Genomic DNA, 25,000 nt, shown 5'->3' with positions numbered 1-25,000 from the left:
GTATAGTAGTGCACTACATAGGGGATAGGGTCCCATAGTGTTCTGGTGTATAGTAGTGCACTACATAGGGGATAGAGTCCCATAGTGTTCTGGTCTAAAGTAGTGCACTACATAGGGTATAGGGTCCCATAGTGTTCTGGTCTAAAGTAGTGCACTACATAGGGTATAGGGTCCCATAGTGTTCTGGTCTAAAGTAGTGCACTACATAGGGGATAGGGTCCCATAGTGTTCTGGTCTAAAGTAGTGCACTACATAGGGGATAGGGTCCCATAGGGTTATGGTGTATAGTAGTGCACTACATAGGGTATAGGGTCCCATAGTGTTCTGGTCTAAAGTAGTGCACTACATAGGGTATAGGGTTCCATAGGGTTCTGGTCTAAAGTAGTGCACTAGATAGGGGATAGGGTCCCATAGGGTTCTGGACTAAAGTAGTGCACTCCATAGGGGATAGGGTGCCACTTGGGAGGGAGATCATGTAATGGCTGATGTACTGTATGTAGAGCAGTGAAATAGATGACTGCAGATAACAGCAGTCTGATGATGATAGTGGTGGTGATGATGATGATGATGATGAGGATGTGGTTTTTGTTGTTAGTTAGATATTTGGATTAGGCTTGTTTACATCACACATGCATCGTTACGGGGAAGGGGTTCAAGTCTTGTTTTAGGGGGAAGAGATGGAATTGTGGCAAAAAAATGCAGTTATTTTTACCACCTACCTACCGCCTACCTTTCAATATACAAACGTCAAGAAAGAGATTTCTCTCTCTTTTCTCTCTTTTTCTCTCTCTCCCTCCCCAGCCGTCTCTGTCTCTGTCTCTGTCCCTCACTCCCTCATTCCTTCCTTCCATCCCTCCCTCTCTTCTTCCTGAGTTTTTGAGCCAATGGGAACTAGAAGGTCATAGTGAGGACCTCTGTTTTTCCCAGCATGCACTGTGAACCCCATGTGACCTCGGCCTAATGAGGCAGACAGCTGCTCCCTCAGTAGTGTCGTCGCGGTGACGGTGCGGCCGTACCTGGGAGGACAATGTCACCTTCACTACGGGGACACAGTGGGTTATAGGGAGGGAGGGAGGGAGGGAGGGAGGGAGGGAGGGAGGGAGGGAGGGAGGGAGGGAGGGAGGGAGGGAGGGAGGGAGGGAGGTGTTATGTTTGAACTGTGCTGTTTACTGTGTGAAGTAGTTAGGTTGTTGGCCATGTAATCATGAGAGCTAGCACGTGTCTTTCTCTCTCCTCTCTCTCCTCCATCTCTCTCCTCTCGCTCGCTCTCTCTCTGCTCGCACTCTCTCTCTATCTCTCTCTCTGTCTCTCTCTCCCCTCTCTCCTCTATCTCTCTCCTCTCGCTCTCTCTCTCTCTATCTCTCTCTCTCTCTCTCTCTCTGTCTCTCTCTTTCTCCTCTCGCTCCTCTCTTTCTCTCTCTCTCTCTCTCTCTCTCTCTCTCTCTCTCTCTTCTCTCTCTCTCTCTCTCTCTCTCTCTCTCTCTCTCTCTCTCTCTCTCCTCTCTCTCTTCTCTTTCTCTCTCTCTCTCTCTCTCTCTCTCTCTCTCTCTCTCTCTCTCTCTCTCTCTCTCTCTCTCTCTCTCTCTCTCTCTCTCTCTCTCTCTCTCTTCTCTCTCATCTCTCTCCTCTCTCTCTCTCTCTCTCTCTCCTCTCTCTCTCTCTCTCTCTCTCTCTCTCTCTCTCTCTCTCATCTCTCTCCTCTGTCTCCTCTCTCTCCTTCTCTCTCTCTCTCTCTCTCTCTCTCTCTCTCTCTCTTCTCTCTCTCTCTCTCTCTCTCTCTCTCCTCTCTCTCTCTCTCTCTCTCTCTCTCTCTCTCTCTCTCTCTCTCTCTCTCTCTCTCTCTCTCTCTCTCTCTCTCTCTCTCTCTCTCTCTCTCTCTCTCTCTCTCTCTTCTCCTCCTTCTCTCTCCCGCTCTCCCTTGTTCTCCCTCTGAGGGCCATGCCTCTGGCTGAGTTCAGTCTGGCTGAGTTCAATAAAACACACAGGGGATAGAAATGCCTCTGGAATGCAATTAGGGGACTTTGCAGAGACGACAAGTACAAATGTGAAATAAGAAGGTAGAATCCAGCAAGGCCTGGGTGATTAGGGCTCGTTTGGTTGTCGTGGCGGTGCCGTGGAGGCTGCAGAGACGAAGAGGAGGAGGAGGAGGGTTGCGGGTAGGGCGGCCACTCGGATCGAAGACCCACAGTGCCGGGGATTATGTGTCAATTTGCCACCCAGCTTTACATCCTCCTAGACTCCAAGGCTAAACATGACCAGGGCTAATTAACAACACCAATTAAAGGCGGGGAAGGAACGAGGAGCGGTGGGGTGGAGAGAAGAAGAGAGGAGAGGAGGGGTGGAGAGGAGAAGAGAGAAGAGGATGGGTGGAGTGAGGTGGAGAGGAGAAGAGAGGAGAGGAGGGGTGGAGAGGAGAAGAGAGGAGAGGAGGGGTGGAGTGGGGTGGAGAGGAAAGGAGGGTGGAGTGAGGTGGAGAGGAGAGGAGAGGAGGGGTGGAGTGAGGTGGAGAGGAGAAGAGAGGAGAGGAGGGGTGGAGTGGGGTGGAGAGGAGAGGAGGCGTGGAGTGGGGAGGAGAGGAGGGTGGAGTGAGGTGTAGAGGAGAGGAGTAGTGGAGTGAGGTGGAGAGGAGAAGAGAGGAGAGGAGGGTGGAGTGAGGTGGAGAGGAGAGGAGGGGTGGAGTGAGGTGGAGAGGAGAAGAGAGGAGACGAGGGGTGGAGTGGGGTGGAGAGGAGAGGAGAATAGAGGAGAGGAGAGGAGAGGAGGGTGGAGAGGAGAAGAGAGGAGAGGAGAGGAGAAAAGAGGAGAGGAGAGGAGGGTGGTGTGGAGAAGAGAAGAGAAGAGAGGAGGGGTGGAGAAGAGAAGGAAGAGAGGAGAAGTGGAGAGGAGAGAGAGAGGAGAGGAGAGGAGGAGAGGAGAGGAGAAGAGAGAGAGAGAGGAGAGGGAGAGGAGAGGAGAGGAGAGGAGACTTCTCCTTCTTGATTAGAGAGAGGAGAAGAGAGGAGTTGTGAGAGGAGAAGAGAGGAGAGGAGAGGAGAGGAGAGGAGAGGAGAGGAGAGGAGAGGAGAGGAGAGGAGAGGAGTCATCGTTCATCTGGTCAGTGTTAAAACTTCTCCTTCTTGTATTAGCTGTAAACTTTCTGCTGATACTCTCATAAAGAGCCCCTTTGGTGTTGTGATTCAGTCAAGCTGTGAATCTGGGTTTTAATTGGGTGAAGGGTTGGATGGGGTTGTGTTTGTATGATTCACAGAGGACTGAGGAGAATTACACTTCTCTGAAATATGAAATCTCACACCCAAGATAGCTGCTTCGAGGTTCCTCAGAGAATAATATGAACAGACCAACAAAACATCAACAGCATCCTTCAAATAAAACCCCACCTACTTCCTGACTGTGCTGTTCGTTACCACGGCCACGTTCAGTAGGGCTGTACTTCCTGACTGTGCTGTTCGTTACCACGGCCACGTTCAGTAGGGCTGTACTTCCTGACTGTGCTGTTCGTTACCACGGCCACGTTCAGTAGAGCTGTACTTCCTGACTGTGCTGTTCGTTACCACGGCCACGTTCAGTAGGGCTGTACTCCCTGACTGTGCTGTTCGTTACCACGGCCACGTTCAGTAGGGCTGTACTTCCTGACTGTGCTGTTCGTTACCACGTAGAGCTGTACTTCCTGACTGTGCTACGTTCAGTAGGGCTGTACCTCCTGACTGTGCTACGTTCAGTAGAGCTGTACTTCCTGACTGTGCTGTTCGTTACCAGGGCCACGTTCAGTAGAGCTGTAGTTCCTGACTGTGATGTTCGTTACCAGGGCCACGTTCAGTAGAGCTGTACTTCCTGACTGTGCTGTTCGTTACCAGGGCCACGTTCAGTAGAGCTGTACTTCCTGACTGTGCTGTTCGTTACCACGGCCACGTTCAGTAGGGCTGTACTTCCTGACTGCTCCTTTCCTCTACAGGGAGCCAGGTTTTCCTGTGTCTATCCTTCCCAATGGCAAGGTTGTGCTCACTGAGCCTGTACTTTGTCAAGGTTTTTCTAAGGTTTTGATCAGTTGTCATGCAGGTGAACCATGGTCAAATAGATTGCCACAGTGTACTGTCGATTTAGTGCCAAATATCACTGCATTTTGCTTTGTGCTTGTGTTTCCCAATAAGCAATGTAGTTTTGTTTTGACTGTGTTGTAATTTGTATTATTCTGATTGGATGTTCTGGTCCTGAGGCTTCAGTGTGTTAGTAGAACAGGTTTGTGAACTCAGGATCAGCTGGATGAGGGGACTCTTTTCTTTGCTCAGCTCTTGGCATTGCAGGGCTTGGTAATGATATGAGAGTGGGTCTCTGTGTTTGAGATGTTTCCAAAACTTTAATTGCTCTTTTTTGAGTTTTCATAATTAGTGGATATTGGCCTAATTCTGCCCTCATGTATTGTTTGTAGTATTCCTCTGGACATGTAGGAGAATCTTACAGAACTCTGCATGCAGGGTTTCAATGGGTTGTTTGTCCCATTTGATGAAATCTTATTTTGCAAGTGGATCCCACACCTCGCTGCCATGAAGTGCAATGGGTTCACATTGGTGACACATTCAATTAGTAATGGAATAGAATGTCCTGCGTCCTTTCTCTCTCAGTTCATCCACTGCCTCATTAAGGTGTCCAGTTGAGCTTATTTTTAAACATCAGTAATTGTAGTGTGTAGTAATCTATATATTTTGTACCAATTGAGACCTTTGGTCAAATTCCCTAAGATCTGGATCTTCTCTGGAAAATCTGGGGTTTACTGCCAAGGCCCAGGTCTGACAGTACTGCTCTAACAGGTCCAGGTTCTGCTGTAGGCCATGTGCTGTGGGGGTTTACTGCCAGGGCACAGGTCTGACAGTACTGCTCGAGCAGGTCCAGGTTCTGCTGTAGGCCTTGTGCTGTGGGGGTTTACTGCCAGGGCCCAGGTCTGGCAGTACTGCTCTAGCAGGTCCAGGTTCTGCTGTAGGCCTTGTGCTGTGGGGGTTTACTGCCAGGGCACAGGTCTGACAGTACTGCTCTAACAGGTCCAGGTTCTGCTGTAGGCCATGTGCTGTGGGGGTTTACTGCCAGGGCACAGGTCTGACAGTACTGCTCTAACAGGTCCAGGTTCTGCTGTAGGCCATGTGCTGTGGGTGTTTACTGCCAAGGCCCAGGTCTGACAGTACTGCTCGAGCAGGTCCAGGTTCTGCTGTAGGCCATGTGCTGTGGGGGTTTACTGCCAGGGCACAGGTCTGACAGTACTGCTCTAACAGGTCCAGGTTCTGCTGTAGGCCAGGTGCTGTGGGGGTTTACTGCCAGGGCACAGGTCTGACAGTACTGCTCGAGCAGGTCCAGGTTCTGCTGTAGGCCTTATGCTGTGGGGGTTTACTGCCAGGGCCCAGGTCTGACAGTACTGCTCTAGCAGGTCCAGGTTCTGCTGTAGGCCATGTGCTGTGGGTGACAGCAGACTTAGGTCATCTGTGAAGAGTAGGCACTTAACCTCTGAATTGTGGAGACTAACACCAGGGGCTGAGGATCTTTCTAGAATAGTGGCCAATTCGTTGATGTAAATATTGAAGAGTGCAGGGCTCAGATTGCAACCCTGGCAAAGGCCCCGCCCCTGGTTAAAGAATTCTGTTATTTTCTTGCCAATTTTAATGCTGCACATATTGCCAGTAAACATTGATTTAATTATGTCATATGTTTTACCCCCAACACCACTTTAAATAACTTTGTAGAACAGTCCTGTATTCCAAATAGAATCAAATGCTTTTTGGAAGTCGATAAAGCAAGCGTATATTTTGGTATTATTTTGGTTGACATGTTTATCTATCAGGGTGTTTAGGGTGTAAATATGATCAGTCGTGTGATGTTTTGGTATAAATCCAATTTGGCTTTTACTCAAGATATTGTGATAATTTTAAGGTAGTTTATAACTCTTACATTTATAATACTACAGAAAACCTTCTCCAGGTTACGGTTCACACAAATGCCTCTAATTGTTAGGGTCAAATCTGTCTCCATTCTTAAAGATTGGGTTTATGAGTCCTAGATTCCAGATGTCGGGGAAGTAACCTACACTCAGGATCAAATTAAACCGTTTTAATAAAGCCAATTAAAAGTTTGCACTAGTGAGTTTGAGCATCTCATTGAGGATGCCATCAGGTCCATATGCTTTTTTAAATCTGAGGGCCTGAAGTTTCTTATTGAGCTCCTGGTCAGTAATAGTTTAGTTTCTTATAGAGCTCCTGGTCAGTAATAGTTTAGTTTCTTATAGAGCTCCTGGTCAGTAATAGTTTAGAGCTCCTGGTCAGTAATAGTTTAGTTTCTTATAAAGCTCCTGGTCAGTAATAGTTTAGTTTCTTATAGAGCTCCTGGTCAGTAATAGTTTAGTTTCTTATAAAGCTCCTGGTCAGTAATAGTTTAGTTTCTTATAGAGCTCCTGGTCAGTAATAGTTTAGTTTCTTACAGAGCTCCTGGTCAGTAATAGTTTAGTTTCTTATAGAGCTCCTGGTCAGTAATAGTTTAGTTTCTTATAGAGCTCCTGGTCAGTAATAGTTTAGTTTCTTACAGAGCTCCTGGTCAGTAATAGTTTAGTTTCTTATAGAGCTCCTGGTCAGTAATAGTTTAGTTTCTTATAGAGCTCCTGGTCAGTAATAGTTTAGTGTCTTATAGAGCTCCTGGTCAGTAATAGTTTAGTTTCTTATAGAGCTCCTGGTCAGTAATAGTTTAGTTTCTTAGAGCTCCTGGTCAGTAATAGTTTAGTTTCTTATAGAGCTCCTGGTCAGTAATAGTTTAGTTTCTTATAGAGCTCCTGGTCAGTAATAGTTTAGTTTCTTATAGAGCTCCTGGTCAGTAATAGTTTAGTTTCTTATAGAGCTCCTGGTCAGTAATAGTTTAGTTTCTTATAGAGCTCCTGGTCAGTAATAGTTTAGTTTCTTATAGAGCTCCTGGTCAGTAATAGTTTAGTTTCTTATAGAGCTCCTGGTCAGTAATAGTTTAGTTTCTTATAGAGCTCCTGGTCAGTAATAGTTTAGTTTCTTATAGAGCTCCTGGTCAGTAATAGTTTAGTTTCTTATAGAGCTCCTGGTCAGTAATAGTTTAGTTTCTTATAGAGCTCCTGGTCAGTAATAGTTTAGTTTCTTATAGAGCTCCTGGTCAATAATAGTTTAGTTTCTTATAGAGCTCCTGGTCAGTAATAGTTTAGTTTCTTATAGAGCTCCTGGTCAGTAATTGGGGAGTCCAGTGGATTTTGATTGTCCTTTATAGCATTTTCTAATCCATTTAACTTCTCATGAATTTGGCTCTGCGGTTTTATGTCAATTTGAACGGTGTTGTAGAGTGTTTTAATGGGTTGTCCTTATGTCACCATAACGCCTCTTGTTTCAATTTATTTTAAATGTTTTTTCAAGTTGTGTGGTGTTTATGGACTCCTCAATTAGTGTCAGTTGCTTGCTGTTGTATTGTTCTGTTATGGTTCTGAGTGTTACGTTTATAGAGTTTTAAAGTCTCACAGTAATGAAGGCGTAATTCACCATTATTTGGGTCTCTGTGCTTCTGGTTGGATACTGTTCTTTCCAACCAAAATATTTTCTTTTTCATTTTACAATCTGCATCAAACCAACATTTGTTGATGTTTTTTTACTGCTAGATTGATGATGATGATGATGATTTACTGAGAGTGAATGTGGTATCCAGAAAGTTATCTAAGAGTTTTTGGATATTTTGGTTCCAGGTTGCTTTCTGGTATCTTCTGTGCTGTTTTGGGCCCATCTGTATGAATTTCTGATGTTGTACAGCTCACTGGACTGGGAATGTGTGGTTGTTTCCATGTCTGTTCTTTTGAGGAACAAGGTCATTTGGCTGTGATCAGACAGAGGTGTTAGTGACTTGACAGTGAATGAGCTGAGAGAGAGAGGGTCAATGTCTGTAATCATATAGTCTACTGTGCTGCCAAGAGGTGAGCAATAGGTGAGCAATAGGCAATCTGTCTCTCTCTCTCTCTCTCTCTGTATCTCTCTGTCTCTCTCTCTGTGTCTCTTTCTCTCTCTCTCTGTGTCTCTCTCTCTGCCTCCCTCTCTCTGTCTCTCTCTCTCTGCCTCTATCTCTCTTTCTCTCTCTCTCTCTCTCTCTCTCTCTCTCTCTCTCTCTCTCTCTCTCTCTCTCTCTCTCTCTCTCTCTCTCTCTCTCTCTCTCTCTCTCTCTCTCTCTCTCTGTCTCTCTCTATGTCTCTCTGTGTCTCTATCTCTCTCTCTCTCTCTCTCTCTCTCTCTCTCTCTCTCTCTCTCTCTCTCTCTCTCTCTCTCTCTCTCTCTCTCTCTCTCCCTCTCTCTCGCTCTGTCTCTCTCTCTGTCTCTCTGTGTCTCTCTCTGTGTCTCTATCTCTGTCTCTTTCTCTCTCTCTCTCTCTCTCTCTCTCTCTCTCTCTCTCTCTCTCTCTCTCTCTCTCTCTCTCTCTCTCTCTCTCTCTCTCTCTCTCTCTCTCTCTCTCCCTCTCTCGCTCTGTCTCTCTCTCTCTGTCTGTCAAGAAAAAAGGGCATAATAAATTATTATTCTCTCCATCACCCATCTCTCTCTCTCTGACTCTTTTCTCTCTCATCTCTCATCTCTCTTTCTCTCTCCAGGGTTGTCGGGCCAGTTCCCCCTGACCCAGAATGTGACGGTGACAGAGGGGGGTACGGCCAACATGACCTGCAGAGTGGAGTACAATGACCAGACCTCCCTCCAGTGGTCAAACCCGGCACAGCAGACACTCTTCTTCGGGGACAAGAAAGGTGAGGGACACAGACAAAGACGCACACACAAATACATACACACGCATACACACACATACACACACACACATACACACACATATGGTTGTGATAATATCAACATAATGACAGATGGGGATATTTCTATTATTGGTTTTAGGTGGGTTACAGGACTGTGTTTTATGTGGATTACAGGACTGTGTTTTATCTGGATTACAGTACTGTGTTTTAGGTGGATTACAGGACTGTGTTTTATCTGGATTACAGGACTGTGTTTTATGTGGATTACAGGACTGTGTTTTAGGTGGATTACAGGACTGTGTTTTATCTGGATTACAGTACTGTGTTTTAGGTGGATTACAGTACTGTGTTTTATGTGGATTACAGGACTGTGTTTTATGTGGATTACAGTACTGTGTTTTATGTGGATTACAGTACTGTGTTTTAGGTGGATTACAGGACTGTGTTTTATGTGGATTACAGTACTGTGTTTTATGTGGATTACAGTACTGTGTTTTAGGTGGATTACAGTACCAGGTTTTATGTGAATTACAGGACTGTAAGTGTGCCTATAATTTACATTGTCAATGTGCATCCAAACTGATAGTCCTAGTCAGAGCCCTTGTGGTTGTGCAACTCATAAGGAATATGTGTGCCATTTGAGACAGACCGTGGGAGACCAAAGGCAGGGTAATGGAGAAAGGGAAATACATTAGCCGTAATGTAATACCAGAGTTTGAATTATGTTCCGTCTCTTCCTTTGTCTCAGAGTAAGAGTTCGCTGCCTCCCAAATGGTACCCTAGCCCCTATATAGTGTACTACTGTTGACCATATAGGGGCCTGTTAGAAAGTAGTGTGCGACACAGCCATTTGGGACACAGGCCTTGGAGTTGAGCTGCTATTGTGATGGTCTAATGCTGAATGTGTTGTTTACAGCATTGTAATGCCCTTGGATTGTGAAGTGATTCTTTTAATTAGCCTCTGTAATGGCTTACATGTATAGCATTATGTGTGGCTGGCTGGCTGGCTGGCTGGCTGGCTGGCTGGCTGGCTGGCTGGGTGGGTGGGTGGCTGGGTGGCTGGGTGGGTGGCTGGCTGACTGGGTGGCTGGCTGGCTGGCTGGCTGGCTGGCTGGCTGGCTGGGTGGCTGGGTGGGTGGCTGGCTGGGTGGGCGGCTGGCTGACTGGGTGGCTGGCTGGCTGGCTGGCTGGCTGGCTGGGTGGGTGGGTGGCTGGCTGGTTGGGTGGGTGGGTGGGTGGGTGGGTGGGTGGCTGGCTGGCTGGCTGGCTGGCTGGGTGGCTGGCTGGGTGGCTGGCTGGGTGGCTGGGTGGGTGGCTGGGTGGCTGGGTGGCTGGCTGGCTGGCTGGGTGGCTGGCTGTGTGACTGGCTCGCTGTCTGGCTGGCTGGCTGGCTGGCTGGCTGGCTGGCTGGCTGGCTGGGTGGCTGGCTGGGTGGCTGGCTGGGTGGCTGGGTGGCACACTGTAGTAGGTAGGAACACACACACACACACACAAATGGATACAAACCCACACACACACATACACACACACACAAATGGACACAAACCCCCACACACACACACACACACACACACACACACACACACACACACACACACACACACACACACACACACACACACACACACACACACACACACACACACACACACACACACACACACACACACACACAGAGCAAGCGGGAGACAGGTCTTGGGTCACGTCCAATTAAAACTAGCATTCATTCACTCATTCACTGGTCAAATCCTATTTAAAGGTGACAAAGTGGAAGTTGATGAGGAATTAGAATTGGGGTGAGAATGAATAAACGATACTGGAATTAGAGCTATGGGGCGTTTTTTTGGAGTTGTGGAGCGGTGCTGGAGCTATTCATTTCGTTAGGTTTTATTCCCACTTCGTTACCCCCATTCATAGCTGGCTGCTAATACAGTAGAATCGTCTCAGTGCTGTAAATATGAACTCTCTTTAGATTAAAGGACCAAACACCGCACGTGGTCAATGTTCGTTCAGGATGTGCCGTGAGGTTTTACTAGAAAAAGGAGACTTGACTAGTAAGTGAATTATCTGGAGTAAAGGGAGCTTTCATTTCTAATAATATGCTTTCTTATTGGTGAAGTAATGATGTCTTTTAATTGGAATTAGCTCAAAACAAAAATAAATGAAAGAAAAAATGTAATCTTAACAAGTATTTACTTGAAATTATATTCTGGTAGTTGGATTTGAACTGAATCCGTCGATCCGATTTGAACTGAATCAGTCGATCCGATTTGAACTGAATCAGTCGATCCGATTTGAACTGAATCCGTCGATCCGATTTGAACTGAATCAGTCGATCCGATTTGAACTGAATCAGTCGATCCGATTTGAACTGAATCAGTCGATCCGATTTGAACTGAATCAGTCGATCCGATTTGAACTGAATCAGTCGATCCGATTTGAACTGAATCAGTCGATCCGATTTGAACTGAATCAGTCGATCCGATTTGAACTGAATCAGTCGATCCGATTTGAACTGAATCAGTCGATCCGATTTGAACTGAATCAGTCGATCCGATTTGTGTATTGAAAGGTTTTTACGTGTTTCTATTTTTCCAGACAGTGAATTTTGAACCGTGTCTGTATGCCAGTTATTTTGGTATACAGCGCTCATTTGCAAAAGAGATTTGGGTCTTAGTGTTGACTTCCCTGGAGAATCTAAAGGATATAAACAAATTAACTGCATATATATTAGATGGGATTATTCCAGGGAACAGAAAGATATAGATATTAGATGGGATTATTCCAGGGAACAGAAAGATATATATATTAGATGGGATTATTCCAGGGAACAGAATGATATAGATATTAGATGGGATTATTCCAGGGAACAGAAAGATATAGATATTAGATGGGATTATTCCAGGGAACAGAATGATATAGATATTAGATGGGATTATTCCAGGGAACAGAAAGATATATATATTAGATGGGATTATTCCAGGGAACAGAAAGATATATATATTAGATGGGATTATTCCAGGGAACAGAATGATATAGATATTAGATGGGATTATTCCAGGGAACAGAAATATATAGGTATTAGATGGGATTATTCCAGGGAACAGAAAGATATAGATATTAGATGGGATTATTCCAGGGAACAGAAAGATATATATATTAGATGGGATTATTCCAGGGAACAGAATGAGTATGCAGGAAGGACATCGGATCATATAGGATTGGAAGAACGACAACCAGTCACCCGCTCTTTGAGAATCAATGGTAATATATCATTAGTTTAAAAGTCCACAAATGGATGTGCCAATTCCTGGATTGGCCCTTAAAGGGCAGCGTCTCAGATGAGTTTACAGTATTTGAAAGCTTTTATCAGACCCTTGACCTGAATAATCCCCAGAACATCTTCTCCATCTCCTTTCAGATGTTTTGTCATTACAGTGTTTCAGAGATAAAAATACTATTTTCAAATGCTGCTACAGTAGTGCTCCATTCTCCTCTCCTCCTCTCTTCCTCTCCTCATCTCCTCATCTCCTCATATCCTCTCCTTATCTCCTCTCCTCTCCTCTCTTCTCTTCTCTCCTCCCCTCTTCTCCTCTCCTCTCCTCATCTCCTCTTCTCATCTCCTCTCCTCTTCTCCTCTCCTCATCTCCTCTTCTCATCTTCTCTCCTCTGCTCCTCCCCTCTTCTCCTCTCCTCTCCTCATCTCCTCTTCTCATCTTCTCTCCTCTGCTCCTCCCCTCTTCTCCTCTGCTCTCCTTCTCATCTTCTCTCCTCTGCTCCTCTCCTCCTCTGCTCCTCTCCTCCTCTGCTCCTCTTCTCCTCTCCTCCTCCTCCTCTCCTCCTGCTCCTCTCCTCATCTCCTCTTTTCCTCTCCTCTTCTCTCCTCCTCTCCTCTCCTCCTCTCTCCCCTCCTACCATGAATTTACAATCAATCCTACAATGATATATTGTAGTGATGATATAGACAGACTGAGATATTGTAGTGAGGATATAGACAGACTGAGATATTGTAGTGAGGATATAGACAGACTGAGATATTGTAGTGATGATATAGACAGAATGATATATTGTAGTGATGATATAGACAGACTGATATATTGTAGTAATGATATAGACAGACTATTTTATTTTGGTTGTAGTGTTTTGGAACACTTTCGATATCAAGGACATTAAAAATAATTCCGTATTATTGTTTGAATAACATTCCAAATGACATCCTACTTCACATCTTTTAGTTTCCCAAACTGCCAAAACTACACCCCTTTTTCCCTGAATAGTGTGGACTATAGCGTGTAATGCTCCTCCCGGTTCCAAATCAGTCCCAGCAGGTCCCAGGTGGTTCTAGACAGTCCCAGCAGGTCCCAGGTGGCCCTAGACGGTCCCAGCCAGTCTCAGGTGGTCCTAGACGGTCCCAGCCGGTCTCAGGTGGTCCTAGACGGTCCCAGCCGGTCTCAGGTGGTCCTAGACGGTCCCAGCCGGTCTCAGGTGATCCCAGCCGGTCTCAGGTGGTCCCAGCCGGTCTCAGGTGGCCCCAGACGGTCGCAGGTGGTCCCAGCCGGTCTCAGGTGATCCTAGACGGTCCCAGCCGGTCTCAGGTGGTCCTAGACGGTCCCAGCCGGTCTCAGGTGGTCCTAGACGGTCCCAGCCGGTCTCAGGTGATCCCAGCCGGTCTCAGGTGGTCCCAGCCGGTCTCAGGTGGCCCCAGACGGTCGCAGGTGGTCCTAGCCGGTCTCAGGTGGTCCCAGCAGGTCCCAGGTGGTCCTACACGGTCCCAGCAGGTCTCAGGTGGTCCTAGACGGTCTCAGCCAGTCTCAGGTGGTCCTAGACGGTCCCAGCTGGTCTCAGGTGGTCCTAGACGGTCCCAGCCGGTTTCAGGTGGTCCCAGCCAGTCTCAGGTGGTCCTAGACGGTCCCAGCCAGTCTCAGGTGGTCCTAGACGGTCCCAGCCGGTCTCAGGTGGTCCTAGACGGTCCCAGCCGGTCTCAGGTGATCCCAGCCGGTCTCAGGTGGTCCCAGCCGGTCTCAGGTGGCCCCAGACGGTCGCAGGTGGTCCTAGCCGGTCTCAGGTGGTCCCAGCAGGTCCCAGGTGGTCCTACACGGTCCCAGCAGGTCTCAGGTGGTCCTAGACGGTCTCAGCCAGTCTCAGGTGGTCCTAGACGGTCCCAGCTGGTCTCAGGTGGTCCTAGACGGTCCCAGCCGGTTTCAGGTGGTCCCAGCCAGTCTCAGGTGGTCCTAGACGGTCCCAGCCAGTCTCAGGTGGTCCTAGACGGTCCCAGCCGGTCTCAGGTGGTCCTAGACGGTCCCAGCTGGTCCTAGACGGTCCCAGCTGGTCCTAGACGGTCCCAGCCGGTCTCAGGTGGTCCTAGACGGTCCCAGCCAGTCTCAGGTGGTCCTAGACGGTCCCAGCCGGTCTCAGGTGGTCCCAGCCGGTCTCAGGTGGTCCCAGCCGGTCTCTGGTGGTCCTAAACGGTCCCAGCCGGTCCCAGGTGGTCCTAAACGGTCCCAGCCGGTCTCAGGTGGTCCTAGACGGTCCCAGCTGGTTCCAGGTGGTCCTAGACGGTCCCAGCCAGTCTCAGGTGGTCCTAGACGGTCCCAGCCGGTCTCAGGTGATCCTAGACGGTCCCAGCCGGTCTCAGGTGGTCCTAGACGGTCCCAGGCGGTCTCAGGTGGTCCTAGACGGTCCCAGCCGGTCTCAGGTGGTCCTAGACGGTCCCAGCCAGTCTCAGGTGGTCCTAGACGGTCCCAGCCGGTCTCAGGTGGTCCCGGCCGGTCTCAGGTGGTCCCAGCCGGTCTCTGGTGGTCCTAAACGTTCCCAGCCGGTCCCAGGTGGTCCTAGACGGTCCCAGCCGGTCTCAGGTGGTCCTAGACGGTCCCATCCGGTCTCAGGTGGTCCTAGACTGTCCCAGCCGGTCTCAGGTGGTCCTAGATGGTCCCAACCGGTCTCAGGTGGTCCTAGACGGTCCCAGCCCGTCTCAGTTGGTCCTAGACGGTCCCAGACGGTCTCAGGTGGTCCTAGACGGTCCCAGCCAGTCTCAGGTGGTCCCAGCCGGTCTCAGGTGGTCCTAGACAGTCCCTGCCGGTCTCAGGTGGTCCTAGACGGTCCCAGCCGGTCCCTGTCTGAGAGCAGACGACCAAATAAAACATCCTGTTCGTTCAGCAGGGTAGAGGTCGTTTGGGCTAAGTGAGAGAACTACTTCCTGCTCTGGGACAGTTTGGGCTAAGTGAGAGAACTACTTCCTGCTCTGGGACAGTTTGGGCTAAGTGAGAGAACTACTTCCTGCTCTGGGACAGTTTGGGCTAAGTGAGAGAACTACTTCCTGCTCTGGGACAGTTTGGGCTAAGTGAGAGAACTACTTCTTGCTCTGGGACAGGGACCGGCTGGGACCGGTCTCTCTCACAGTGAGAGAACTACTTCCTTTTTTGTCTTCTTTTAAACAGCCAGAAAAGCTGTATTGGCAGAGACACTGATATAACACACACACACACACACCAAGGGACGCCATGGAACGGTAGGCGTGGAACAACACAACAAACTAATGCTAGGAAGCAGGCGGGATGCCTGGGAATCCAGCTCTGCTCTGCCAAATCTGCTCTTAATTACTTGGCACCGAGTTATCTATCCATCCCTCCTTCGCTCCATCCCTGTCCTTCTCTAAGGGCCTGTTCCCCCCTTCTCTCCTCTCCTTCCCTCTCCCTAACCCTGTGTCTCTCTAAGGGCCTGTTTCCCCCCTTCTCTCCTTCCCTCTCCCTAACCCTGTGTCTCTTTAAGGGCCTGTTCCCCCCTACTCTCCTTCCCTCTCCCTAACCCTGTGTCTCTCTAAGGGCCTGTTTCCCCCCTTCTCTCCTTCCCTCTCCCTAACCCTGTGTCTCTTTAAGGGCCTGTTCCCCCCCTACTCTCCTTCCCTCTCCCTAATCCTGTGTCTCTCTTAAGGGCCTGTCCATTCGCTATCTCCATCCTTCTCTCCATTCACATCCTTGTCTTAGTGAATTAATTAATTCTCATGTTCCCTCTAACCCTGATGTCTCCCACATGACCAGTTAACAGAGCAGGTATAACTGAACACTGTGTGGCAAATTGTAGCAGTGATATTGAAGAGAGTGGCAGCTTTTTCCACAATTAAAGACCTTATAATTTAGCTGGTGAATAATGTTGTTCCCTTTTTTTCAGAAACTGCTAATAGGGTTGTGGTGTTTTGATTGGCCGGCCGTCCTACTGACTTCCTGTCTAATCAGTCCTATTTTAATTCCTCATAAAATACTATAGACAGGACTGTAGAGGGAGACCGGACTATAGAAGGAGACAGGACTATAGAGAGAGACAGGACTATAGACAGGACTATAAACAGGCCTATAGAAGGGGACAGGACTATAGAAGGAGACAGGACTGTAGACAGGTCTATAGAGAGAGACAGGACTATAGACAGGACAATAGAGAGAGACAGGACTATAGAAGGAGACAGGACTGTAGAAGGATACAGGACTGTAGACAGGACTATAGAGGGAGACAGGACTATAGAAGGAGACAGGACTATAGAGGGAGACAGGACTATGGAGGGAGACAGGACTGTAGTGGGGGGACAGGTGTAATGTATAGGCTGGGTCAGGATGTGATTTGTACCAATGCTTGCTTGGTAGACCGTAGACAGGACTATAGAAGGAGACAGGACTATAGACAGGACTATAGAAGGAGACAGGACTGTAGTGGGGGGACAGGTGTAATGTATGGGCTGGGTCAGGATGTGATTTGTACCCCTGCTTGCTTGGTAGACTGTAGACAGGACTATAGAAGGAGACAGGCCTGTAGAAGGAGACAGGACTATAGAAGGAGACAGGACTATAGACAGGACTATAGAAGGAGACAGGACTATAGACAGGATTATAGAAGGAGACAGGACTATAGACAGGACTATAGAAGGAGACAGGACTATAGACAGGAATGTAGAGGGAGACAGGACTATAGACAGGACTGTAGAAGGAGACAGGACTATAGACAGGATTATAGAAGGAGACAGGACTATAGACAGGACTATAGAAGGAGACAGGACTATAGACAGGACTGTAGAGGGAGACAGGACTATAGACAGGACTATAGAAGGAGACAGGACTATAGACAGGATTATAGAAGGAGACAGGACTATAGACAGGACTATAGAAGGAGACAGGACTATAGACAGGACTGTAGAGGGAGACAGGACTATAGACAGGACTGTAGAGGGAGACAGGACTATAGACAGGACTGTAGAGGGAGACAGGACTATAGACAGGACTGTAGAAGGAGACAGGACTATAGACAGGACTGTAGAAGGAGACAGGACTATAGACAGAGACAGGACTGTAGTGGGGGGACAGGTGTAATATATAGGCTGGGTCAGGATGTGATTTGTACCCCTGCTTGCTTGGTAGACTGTAGACAGGACTATAGAAGGAGACAGGACTGTAGACAGGACTATAGAAGGAGACAGGACTATAGACAGGACTATAGAAGGAGACAGGACTATAGAAGGAGACAGGACTATAGACAGGACTGTAGAGGGAGACAGGACTATAGACAGGACTGTAGAAGGAGACAGGACTATAGACAGGACTGTAGACAGGACTACAGACAGAGACAGGACTGTAGTGGGGGGACAGGTGTAATGTATAGGCTGGGTCAGGATGTGATTTGTACCCCTGCTTGCTTGGTAGACTGTAGACAGGACTACAGACGGAGACAGGACTGTAGTGGGGGACAGGTGTAATGTATAGGCTGGGTCAGGATGTGATTTGTACCCCTGCTTGCTTGGTAGACTGTAGACAGGACTATAGAAGGAGACAGGACTATAGAGGGAGACAGGACTATAGAAGGAGACAGGACTGTAGTGGGGGGACAGGTGTAATGTATAGGCTGGGTCAGGATGTGATTTGTACCCCTGCTTGCTTGGTAGACTGTGGCAATAATCCGTCGTCTCTCCCGCTGAGTTCTGTTGGAGTCTCAGACTCCTTTGTGTGGCTACTACGTCTCATGTCTGTGCTTTCTCTTTCTCATTCCGTTGTGTTGCTACTACGTCTCATGTCTGTGCTTTCTCTTTCTCATTCCGTGTGTTGCTACTACGTCTCATGTCTGTGCTTTCTCTTTCTCATTCCGTTGTGTTGCTACTACGTCTCATGTCTGTGCTTTCTCTTTCTCATTCCGTTGTGTTGCTACTACGTCTCATGTCTGTGCTTTCTCTTTCTCATTCCGTTGTGTTCCTACTACGTCTCATGTCTGTGCTTTCTCTTTCTCATTCCGTTGTTTCTTCCCCACTCTTTCTTTCCAAGCCCTCTGGGTGTCTACGACATCAAGTCGGTGTGGCTCTATTTGATGTACGTCCAGGTTTCTGTGTCTCTCTAGCGTCTCCAGCACCTGTCCCTCCACCACACGCAGACGGATTTGCCAATCTGAACATGCAACTCAAAAACAAGACAGTATTAATATTGTTCACGTCCACAATTGCACCCTAGAAAAGTGCACTACCCTGGTCGAGAATAGTGCACTAAATAAGGAATAGGGTGGCATTTGCAATGCAAACGTTTGCTTCCCAAATGGCTACTGAGCCTTTAAATAATTTATACTCCGGTAGAATTCTAGTTTTAAGAGGATGAGGATGAAGTCTTTTGCCTCAAACGTAAAGGAAGACGAGGTCGTATCTATGTATGTATGTAGGTAGGTAGACCTACATTCTCTGCGTTTGTAAACTTTGAGAAAAACAGAGCATGAAATCCATTTTTAATATGTTTTTTTTTCTCTTAGTATCTGTCTCAAATCAGATCCAGAATAAATATGTATTCTAGGGTCTTTGATACGAAACAGTCAGGTGGGACAATATTATTATAATGACCCCTTTACGTCCTTCTGATAGTTTACGGCAGACAGACAAAACAACGTCCTTCTGATAGTTTACGGCAGACAGACAAAACAACGTCCTTCTGATAGTTTACGGCAGACAGACAAAACAACGTCCTTCTGATAGTTTACGGCAGACAGACAAAACAACGTCCCTCTGATAGTTTACGGCAGACAGACAAAACAACGTCCTTCTGATAGTTTACGGCAGACAGACAAAACAACGTCCTTCTGATAGTTTACGGCAGACAGACAACAAAAAAAAAGCTAGAAAAAAAAAAAAGCTAAAAGCTAGAAGCTCAGTATTTCTTCAGTGTTGGAGCTAGAAGCTCAGTATTACTTCAGTGTTGGAGCTAGAAGCTCAGTATTTCTTCAGTATTGGAGCTAGAAGCTCAGTATTACTTCAGTGTTGGAGCTAGAAGCTCAGTATTACTTCAGTGTTGGAGCTAGAAGCTCAGTATTTCTTCAGTGTTGGAGCTAGAAGCTCAGTATTTCTTCAGTGTTGGAGCTAGAAGCTCAGTATTTCTTCAGTGTTGGAGCTAGAAGCTCAGTATTTCTTCAGTGTTGGAGCTAGAAGCTCAGTATTTCTTCAGTGTTGGAGCTAGAAGCTCAGTATTTCTTCAGTGTTGGAGCTAGAAGCTCAGTATTTCTTCAGTGTTGGAGCTAGAAGCTCAGTATTTCTTCAGTGTTGGAGCTAGAAGCTCAGTATTACTTCAGTGTTGGAGCTAGAAGCTCAGTATTTCTTCAGTGTTGGAGCTAGAAGCTCAGTATTTCTTCAGTGTTGGAGCTAGAAGCTCAGTATTACTTCAGTGTTGGAGCTAGAAGCTCAGTATTTCTTCAGTGTTGGAGCTAGAAGCTCAGTATTTCTTCAGTGTTGGAGCTAGAAGCTCAGTATTTCTTCAGTGTTGGAGCTAGAAGCTCAGTATTTCTTCAGTGTTGGAGCTAGAAGCTCAGTATTTCTTCAGTGTTGGAGCTAGAAGCTCAGTATTTCTTCAGTGTTGGAGCTAGAAGCTCAGTATTTCTTCAGTGTTGGAGCTAGAAGCTCAGTATTTCTTCAGTGTTGGAGCTAGAAGCTCAGTATTTCTTCAGTGTTGGAGCTAGAAGCTCAGTATTTCTTCAGTGTTGGAGCTAGAAGCTCAGTATTTCTTCAGTGTTGGAGCTAGAAGCTCAGTATTTCTTCAGTGTTGGAGCTAGAAGCTCAGTATTTCTTCAGTGTTGGAGCTAGAAGCTCAGTATTTCTTCAGTGTTGGAGCTAGAAGCTCAGTATTACTTCAGTGTTGGAGCTAGAAGCTCAGTATTTCTTCAGTGTTGGAGCTAGAAGCTCAGTATTTCTTCAGTGTTGGAGCTAGAAGCTCAGTATTTCTTCAGTGTTGGAGCTAGAAGCTCAGTATTTCTTCAGTGTTGGAGCTAGAAGCTCAGTATTTCTTCAGTGTTGGAGCTAGAAGCTCAGTATTTCTTCAGTATTGGAGCTAGAAGCTCAGTATTTATTCAGTGTTGGAGCTAGAAGCTCAGTATTTCTTCAGTGTTGGAGCTAGAAGCTCAGTATTTCTTCAGTGTTGGATCTAGAAGCTCACTATTTCTTCAGTGTTGGAGCTAGAAGCTCAGTATTTCTTCAGTATTGGAGCTAGAAGCTCAGTATTTATTCAGTGTTGGAGCTAGAAGCTCAGTATTTCTTCAGTGTTGGAGCTAGAAGCTCAGTATTTATTCAGTGTTGGAGCTAGAAGCTCAGTATTTCTTCAGTGTTGGAGCTAGAAGCTCAGTATTTCTTCAGTGTTGGAGCTAGAAGCTCAGTATTTCTTCAGTGTTGGAGCTAGAAGCTCAGTATTTATTCAGTGTTGGAGCTAGAAGCTCAGTATTTCTTCAGTGTTGGAGCTAGAAGCTCAGTATTTCTTCAGTGTTGGAGCTAGAAGCTCAGTATTTCTTCAGTGTTGGATCTAGAAGCTCACTATTTCTTCAGTGTTGGAGCTAGAAGCTCAGTATTTCTTCAGTATTGGAGCTAGAAGCTCAGTATTTATTCAGTGTTGGAGCTAGAAGCTCAGTATTTCTTCAGTGTTGGAGCTAGAAGCTCAGTATTTATTCAGTGTTGGAGCTAGAAGCTCAGTATTTCTTCAGTGTTGGAGCTAGAAGCTCAGTATTTCTTCAGTGTTGGAGCTAGAAGCTCAGTATTACTTCAGTGTTGGAGCTAGAAGCTCAGTATTTCTTCAGTGTTGGAGCTAGAAGCTCAGTATTTCTTCAGTGTTGGAGCTAGAAGCTCAGTATTTCTTCAGTGTTGGAGCTAGAAGCTCAGTATTTCTTCAGTGTTGGAGCTAGAAGCTCAGTATTTCTTCAGTGTTGGAGCTAGAAGCTCAGTATTACTTCAGTGTTGGAGCTAGAAGCTCAGTATTTCTTCAGTGTTGGAGCTAGAAGCTCAGTATTTCTTCAGTGTTGGAGCTAGAAGCTCAGTATTTCTTCAGTGTTGGAGCTAGAAGCTCAGTATTTCTTCAGTGTTGGAGCTAGAAGCTCAGTATTTCTTCAGTGTTGGAGCTAGAAGCTCAGTATTTCTTCAGTGTTGGAGCTAGAAGCTCAGTATTTCTTCAGTGTTGGAGCTAGAAGCTCAGTATTACTTCAGTGTTGGAGCTAGAAGCTCAGTATTTCTTCAGTGTTGGAGCTAGAAGCTCAGTATTTCTTCAGTGTTGGAGCTAGAAGCTCAGTATTTCTTCAGTGTTGGAGCTAGAAGCTCAGTATTTCTTCAGTGTTGGAGCTAGAAGCTCAGTATTTCTTCAGTGTTGGAGCTAGAAGCTCAGTATTTCTTCAGTATTGGAGCTAGAAGCTCAGTATTTATTCAGTGTTGGAGCTAGAAGCTCAGTATTTCTTCAGTGTTGGAGCTAGAAGCTCAGTATTTCTTCAGTGTTGGATCTAGAAGCTCACTATTTCTTCAGTGTTGGAGCTAGAAGCTCAGTATTTCTTCAGTATTGGAGCTAGAAGCTCAGTATTTATTCAGTGTTGGAGCTAGAAGCTCAGTATTTCTTCAGTGTTGGAGCTAGAAGCTCAGTATTTATTCAGTGTTGGAGCTAGAAGCTCAGTATTTCTTCAGTGTTGGAGCTAGAAGCTCAGTATTTCTTCAGTGTTGGAGCTAGAAGCTCAGTATTTCTTCAGTGTTGGAGCTAGAAGCTCAGTATTACTTCAGTGTTGGAGCTAGAAGCTCAGTATTTATTCAGTGTTGGAGCTAGAAGCTCAGTATTTATTCAGTGTTGGAGCTAGAAGCTCAGTATTTCTTCAGTGTTGGAGCAGGACGACGTGGAATCAGTATTTCTTCCGAGTTGGAGCTAGAAGCTCAGTATTACTTCAGTGTTGGAGCTAGAAGCTCAGTATTACTTCAGTGTTGGAGTTAGAAGCTCAGTATTTCTTCAGTGTTGGAGCTAGAAGCTCAGTATTACTTCAGTGTAGGAGCAGGACGATGTTGGTCAGTCAGTGAGTTCACTGACAATAAAGAACGATAAATGTCTTATCTAATATCTGGATTTACTGCCGGCGGGATTCAGTCGGGGCTTTTAAAAAGGCAACGAACAAAATATTAGTTTAAACAAACATGTTTGTGGAGATGTCGTTCAACGCTGCAGATCGGATCGAAAGTCGGCCTGAGTTTTACAGCACGTCTCTTTCCCCTGATGAGACTGGTACTGTACGCTTCAGTCAATCGTTCAGGGTAGCCTAGTGGTTAGAGTGTTGGACTAGTAACCGAAAGGTTGCAAGTTCGAATCCCCGAGCTGACAAGGGACAAAATCTGTCATTCTGCCCCTGAACAAGGCAGTTAACCCACTGTTCCTAGGCCGTCATTGAAAATAAGAGTTTGTTCTTAACTGACTTGCCTGGTTAAATAAAGATAAAATCAATCACAAACCTTCATTTGACCATTATGGTACAACTAGTAAGGCATGATATTGTGGAGCGATAGAACTGACAGCCCCATGTTACCTCACTGCCTTGACACGTTGGGAGTCTCTTCCTGTCGTCCATGTCCAGATGTACAGAAGTCTTGGTTCAAAGGTCACCCTATTCCCTATATAGTGCACTACTTTAGACCAGAGCCCTATTCTCTATATAGTGCACTACTTTAGACCAGAGCCCTATTCTCTATATAGTGCACTACTTTAGACCAGAGCCCTATTCTCTATATAGTGCACTACTTTAGACCAGAGCCCTATTCTCTATATAGTGCACTACTTTAGACCTGAACCCTATTCTCTATATAGTGCACTACTTTAGACCTGAACCCTATTCTCTATATAGTGCACTTCATAGGGTATAGGGTGCCATTTAATATATGCCATTTAGCAGACGCTTTTATCCAAAGCAACTTACAGTCATGTGTGCATGCATTCTACGTATGGGTGGTCCCGGGGATCGAACCCACTACCCTGGCGTTACAAGCGCCATGCTCTACCAACTGAGCTACAGAAGGACCGTTTGAGACACAGGACTAGGGTGTGTTCTGTGTTCTGTGTTCTGACGGATGAGCCTAGAGCTGGAGAGCATAGAGCTGGAGAGCATAGAGCTGGAGAGCATAGAGCTGGATGAGTATAGAGCTGGAGAGCATAGAGCTGGATGAGTATAGAGCTGGAGAGCATAGAGCTGGATGAGCATAGAGCTGGATGATTATAGAGCTGGATGAGCATAGAGCTGGAGAGCATAGAGCTGGATGAGCATAGAGCTGGAGAGCATAGAGCTGGATGAGCATAGAGCTGGAGAGCATAGAGCTGGATGAGCATAGAGCTGGATGAGCATAGAGCTGGATGAGCATAGAGCTGGATGAGCATAGAGCTGGAGGGCATAGAGCTGGATGAGTATAGAGCTGGAGAGCATAGAGCTGGATGAGCATAGAGCTGGATGAGCATAGAGGTGGATGAGCATAGAGCTGGATGAGCATAGAGCTGGAGGGCATAGAGCTGGATGAGCATAGAGCTGGATGAGCATAGAGCTGGAGAGCATAGAGCTGGATGAGTATAGAGCTGGAGAGCATAGAGCTGGAGAGCATAGAGCTGGATGAGTATAGAGCTGGATGAGCATAGAGCTGGAGAGCATAGAGCTGGAGGGTATAGAGCTGGAGAGCATAGAGCTGGAGAGCATAGAGCTGGATGAGCATAGAGCTGGATGAGCATAGAGCTGGAGGGCATAGAGCTGGATGAGCATAGAGCTGGAGAGCATAGAGCTGGAGAGCATAGAGCTGGAGAGCATAGAGCTGGAGGACATAGAGCTGACACAATTATCTAATGCAACACTACAGAATGTTTAGATAGAAACAGATATGATTGTCTGCCAGGTAGAATTGGAAGCCTTGTCAGCTCTATTCAGTATATTTCTACCTGAATGTTCTGTTACCTTTCCCCTCTTTCATTGACCCACGGGCCAGGTTAAACAGCCCGCTGACGGGCATGACCTGCCAGGCTTTATACACTGCTCTGTCACGGCAAGAGAGGGAGACGAGCATCACAATCTAGGATAGGCATGTCTACTGCCATGCTTCGGCCGTTCTGTCCCCAGCATCATGCACACACACACACACACACACACACACACACACACACACACACACACACACACACACACACACACACACACACACACACACACACACACACACACACACACACACACACACACACACACACACACACACACACACACAAACACACAGGCCGTGAACAGGCCGTGGCTCGGGTGGCTGAGGTCCTTGATGATCTTCTAGATGGTAGTGGGGTGAACAGGCCGTGGCTCGGGTGGCTGAGGTCCTTGATGATCTTCTAGATGGTAGTGGGGTGAACAGGCCGTGGCTCGGGTGGCTGAGGTCCTTGATGGTCTTCTTGGCCTTCCTGTGACACGAGGTGTTGTAGTTGTCCCGTAGGGCAGGTAGTGTGCCCCCGGTGATGCGTTGGGCTGACCGCACCACCTTCTGGAGTGCCTTGGGGTTGTGGGCCGCGCAATTGCCGTACCAGGCGGTCATTCAGCCATCTCAATGATGCATCTGTAGAAATAGGTGAGAGTCTTTTTTAGAGTCAAATTTCTTTAGCCTCCATTTCAAGTTGTCAGTGTAATCCAGTAATGTAGTCAGAAAGGTCCTTCCTGTGGACCAATGAACCACAGCCAGAGGGCTCGAGAGATTGGTAGTGTTCTCCCAGAGCATGGACCTGCCTGGACCAATCAGGTGTCAAAGTAGCTAACATGAAACCTGCCTGAGCTAATCAGGTCTCAGAGTAGCTGACAAAGACCTGCTGGAGCCTATCAGGTCTCAGAGTAGCTGACAAAGACCTGCTGGAGCCTATCAGGTCTCAGAGTAGCTGACGCAGACCTATCTGAGCCTATCAGGTCTCAGAGTAGCTGACGCAGACCTATCTGAGTCTA

General features: G+C 47.0%; 1 protein-coding gene across 2 annotated transcripts in view; it reads left to right on the top strand.

Annotated features, from left to right (window-relative positions):
- Positions 1 to 25,000, top strand: part of LOC123992477 (cell adhesion molecule 2-like) — a 563,359-nt gene that overhangs the window by 399,465 nt on the left and 138,894 nt on the right. For both annotated transcript variants that reach the window (XM_046293642.1, XM_046293641.1), the window contains one exon: positions 8,612 to 8,761. In XM_046293642.1, coding sequence (XP_046149598.1) covers positions 8,612 to 8,761 — 150 coding nt within the window. The remainder of the gene's footprint in view (positions 1 to 8,611; positions 8,762 to 25,000) is intronic.

This window comes from Oncorhynchus gorbuscha, linkage group LG13 (assembly GCF_021184085.1).
Source record: "Oncorhynchus gorbuscha isolate QuinsamMale2020 ecotype Even-year linkage group LG13, OgorEven_v1.0, whole genome shotgun sequence".
NCBI lineage: Eukaryota > Metazoa > Chordata > Actinopteri > Salmoniformes > Salmonidae > Oncorhynchus > Oncorhynchus gorbuscha.
Note: the sequence above shows the minus strand (reverse complement) of the source record. Positions and strands in the feature narration are given on the sequence as shown.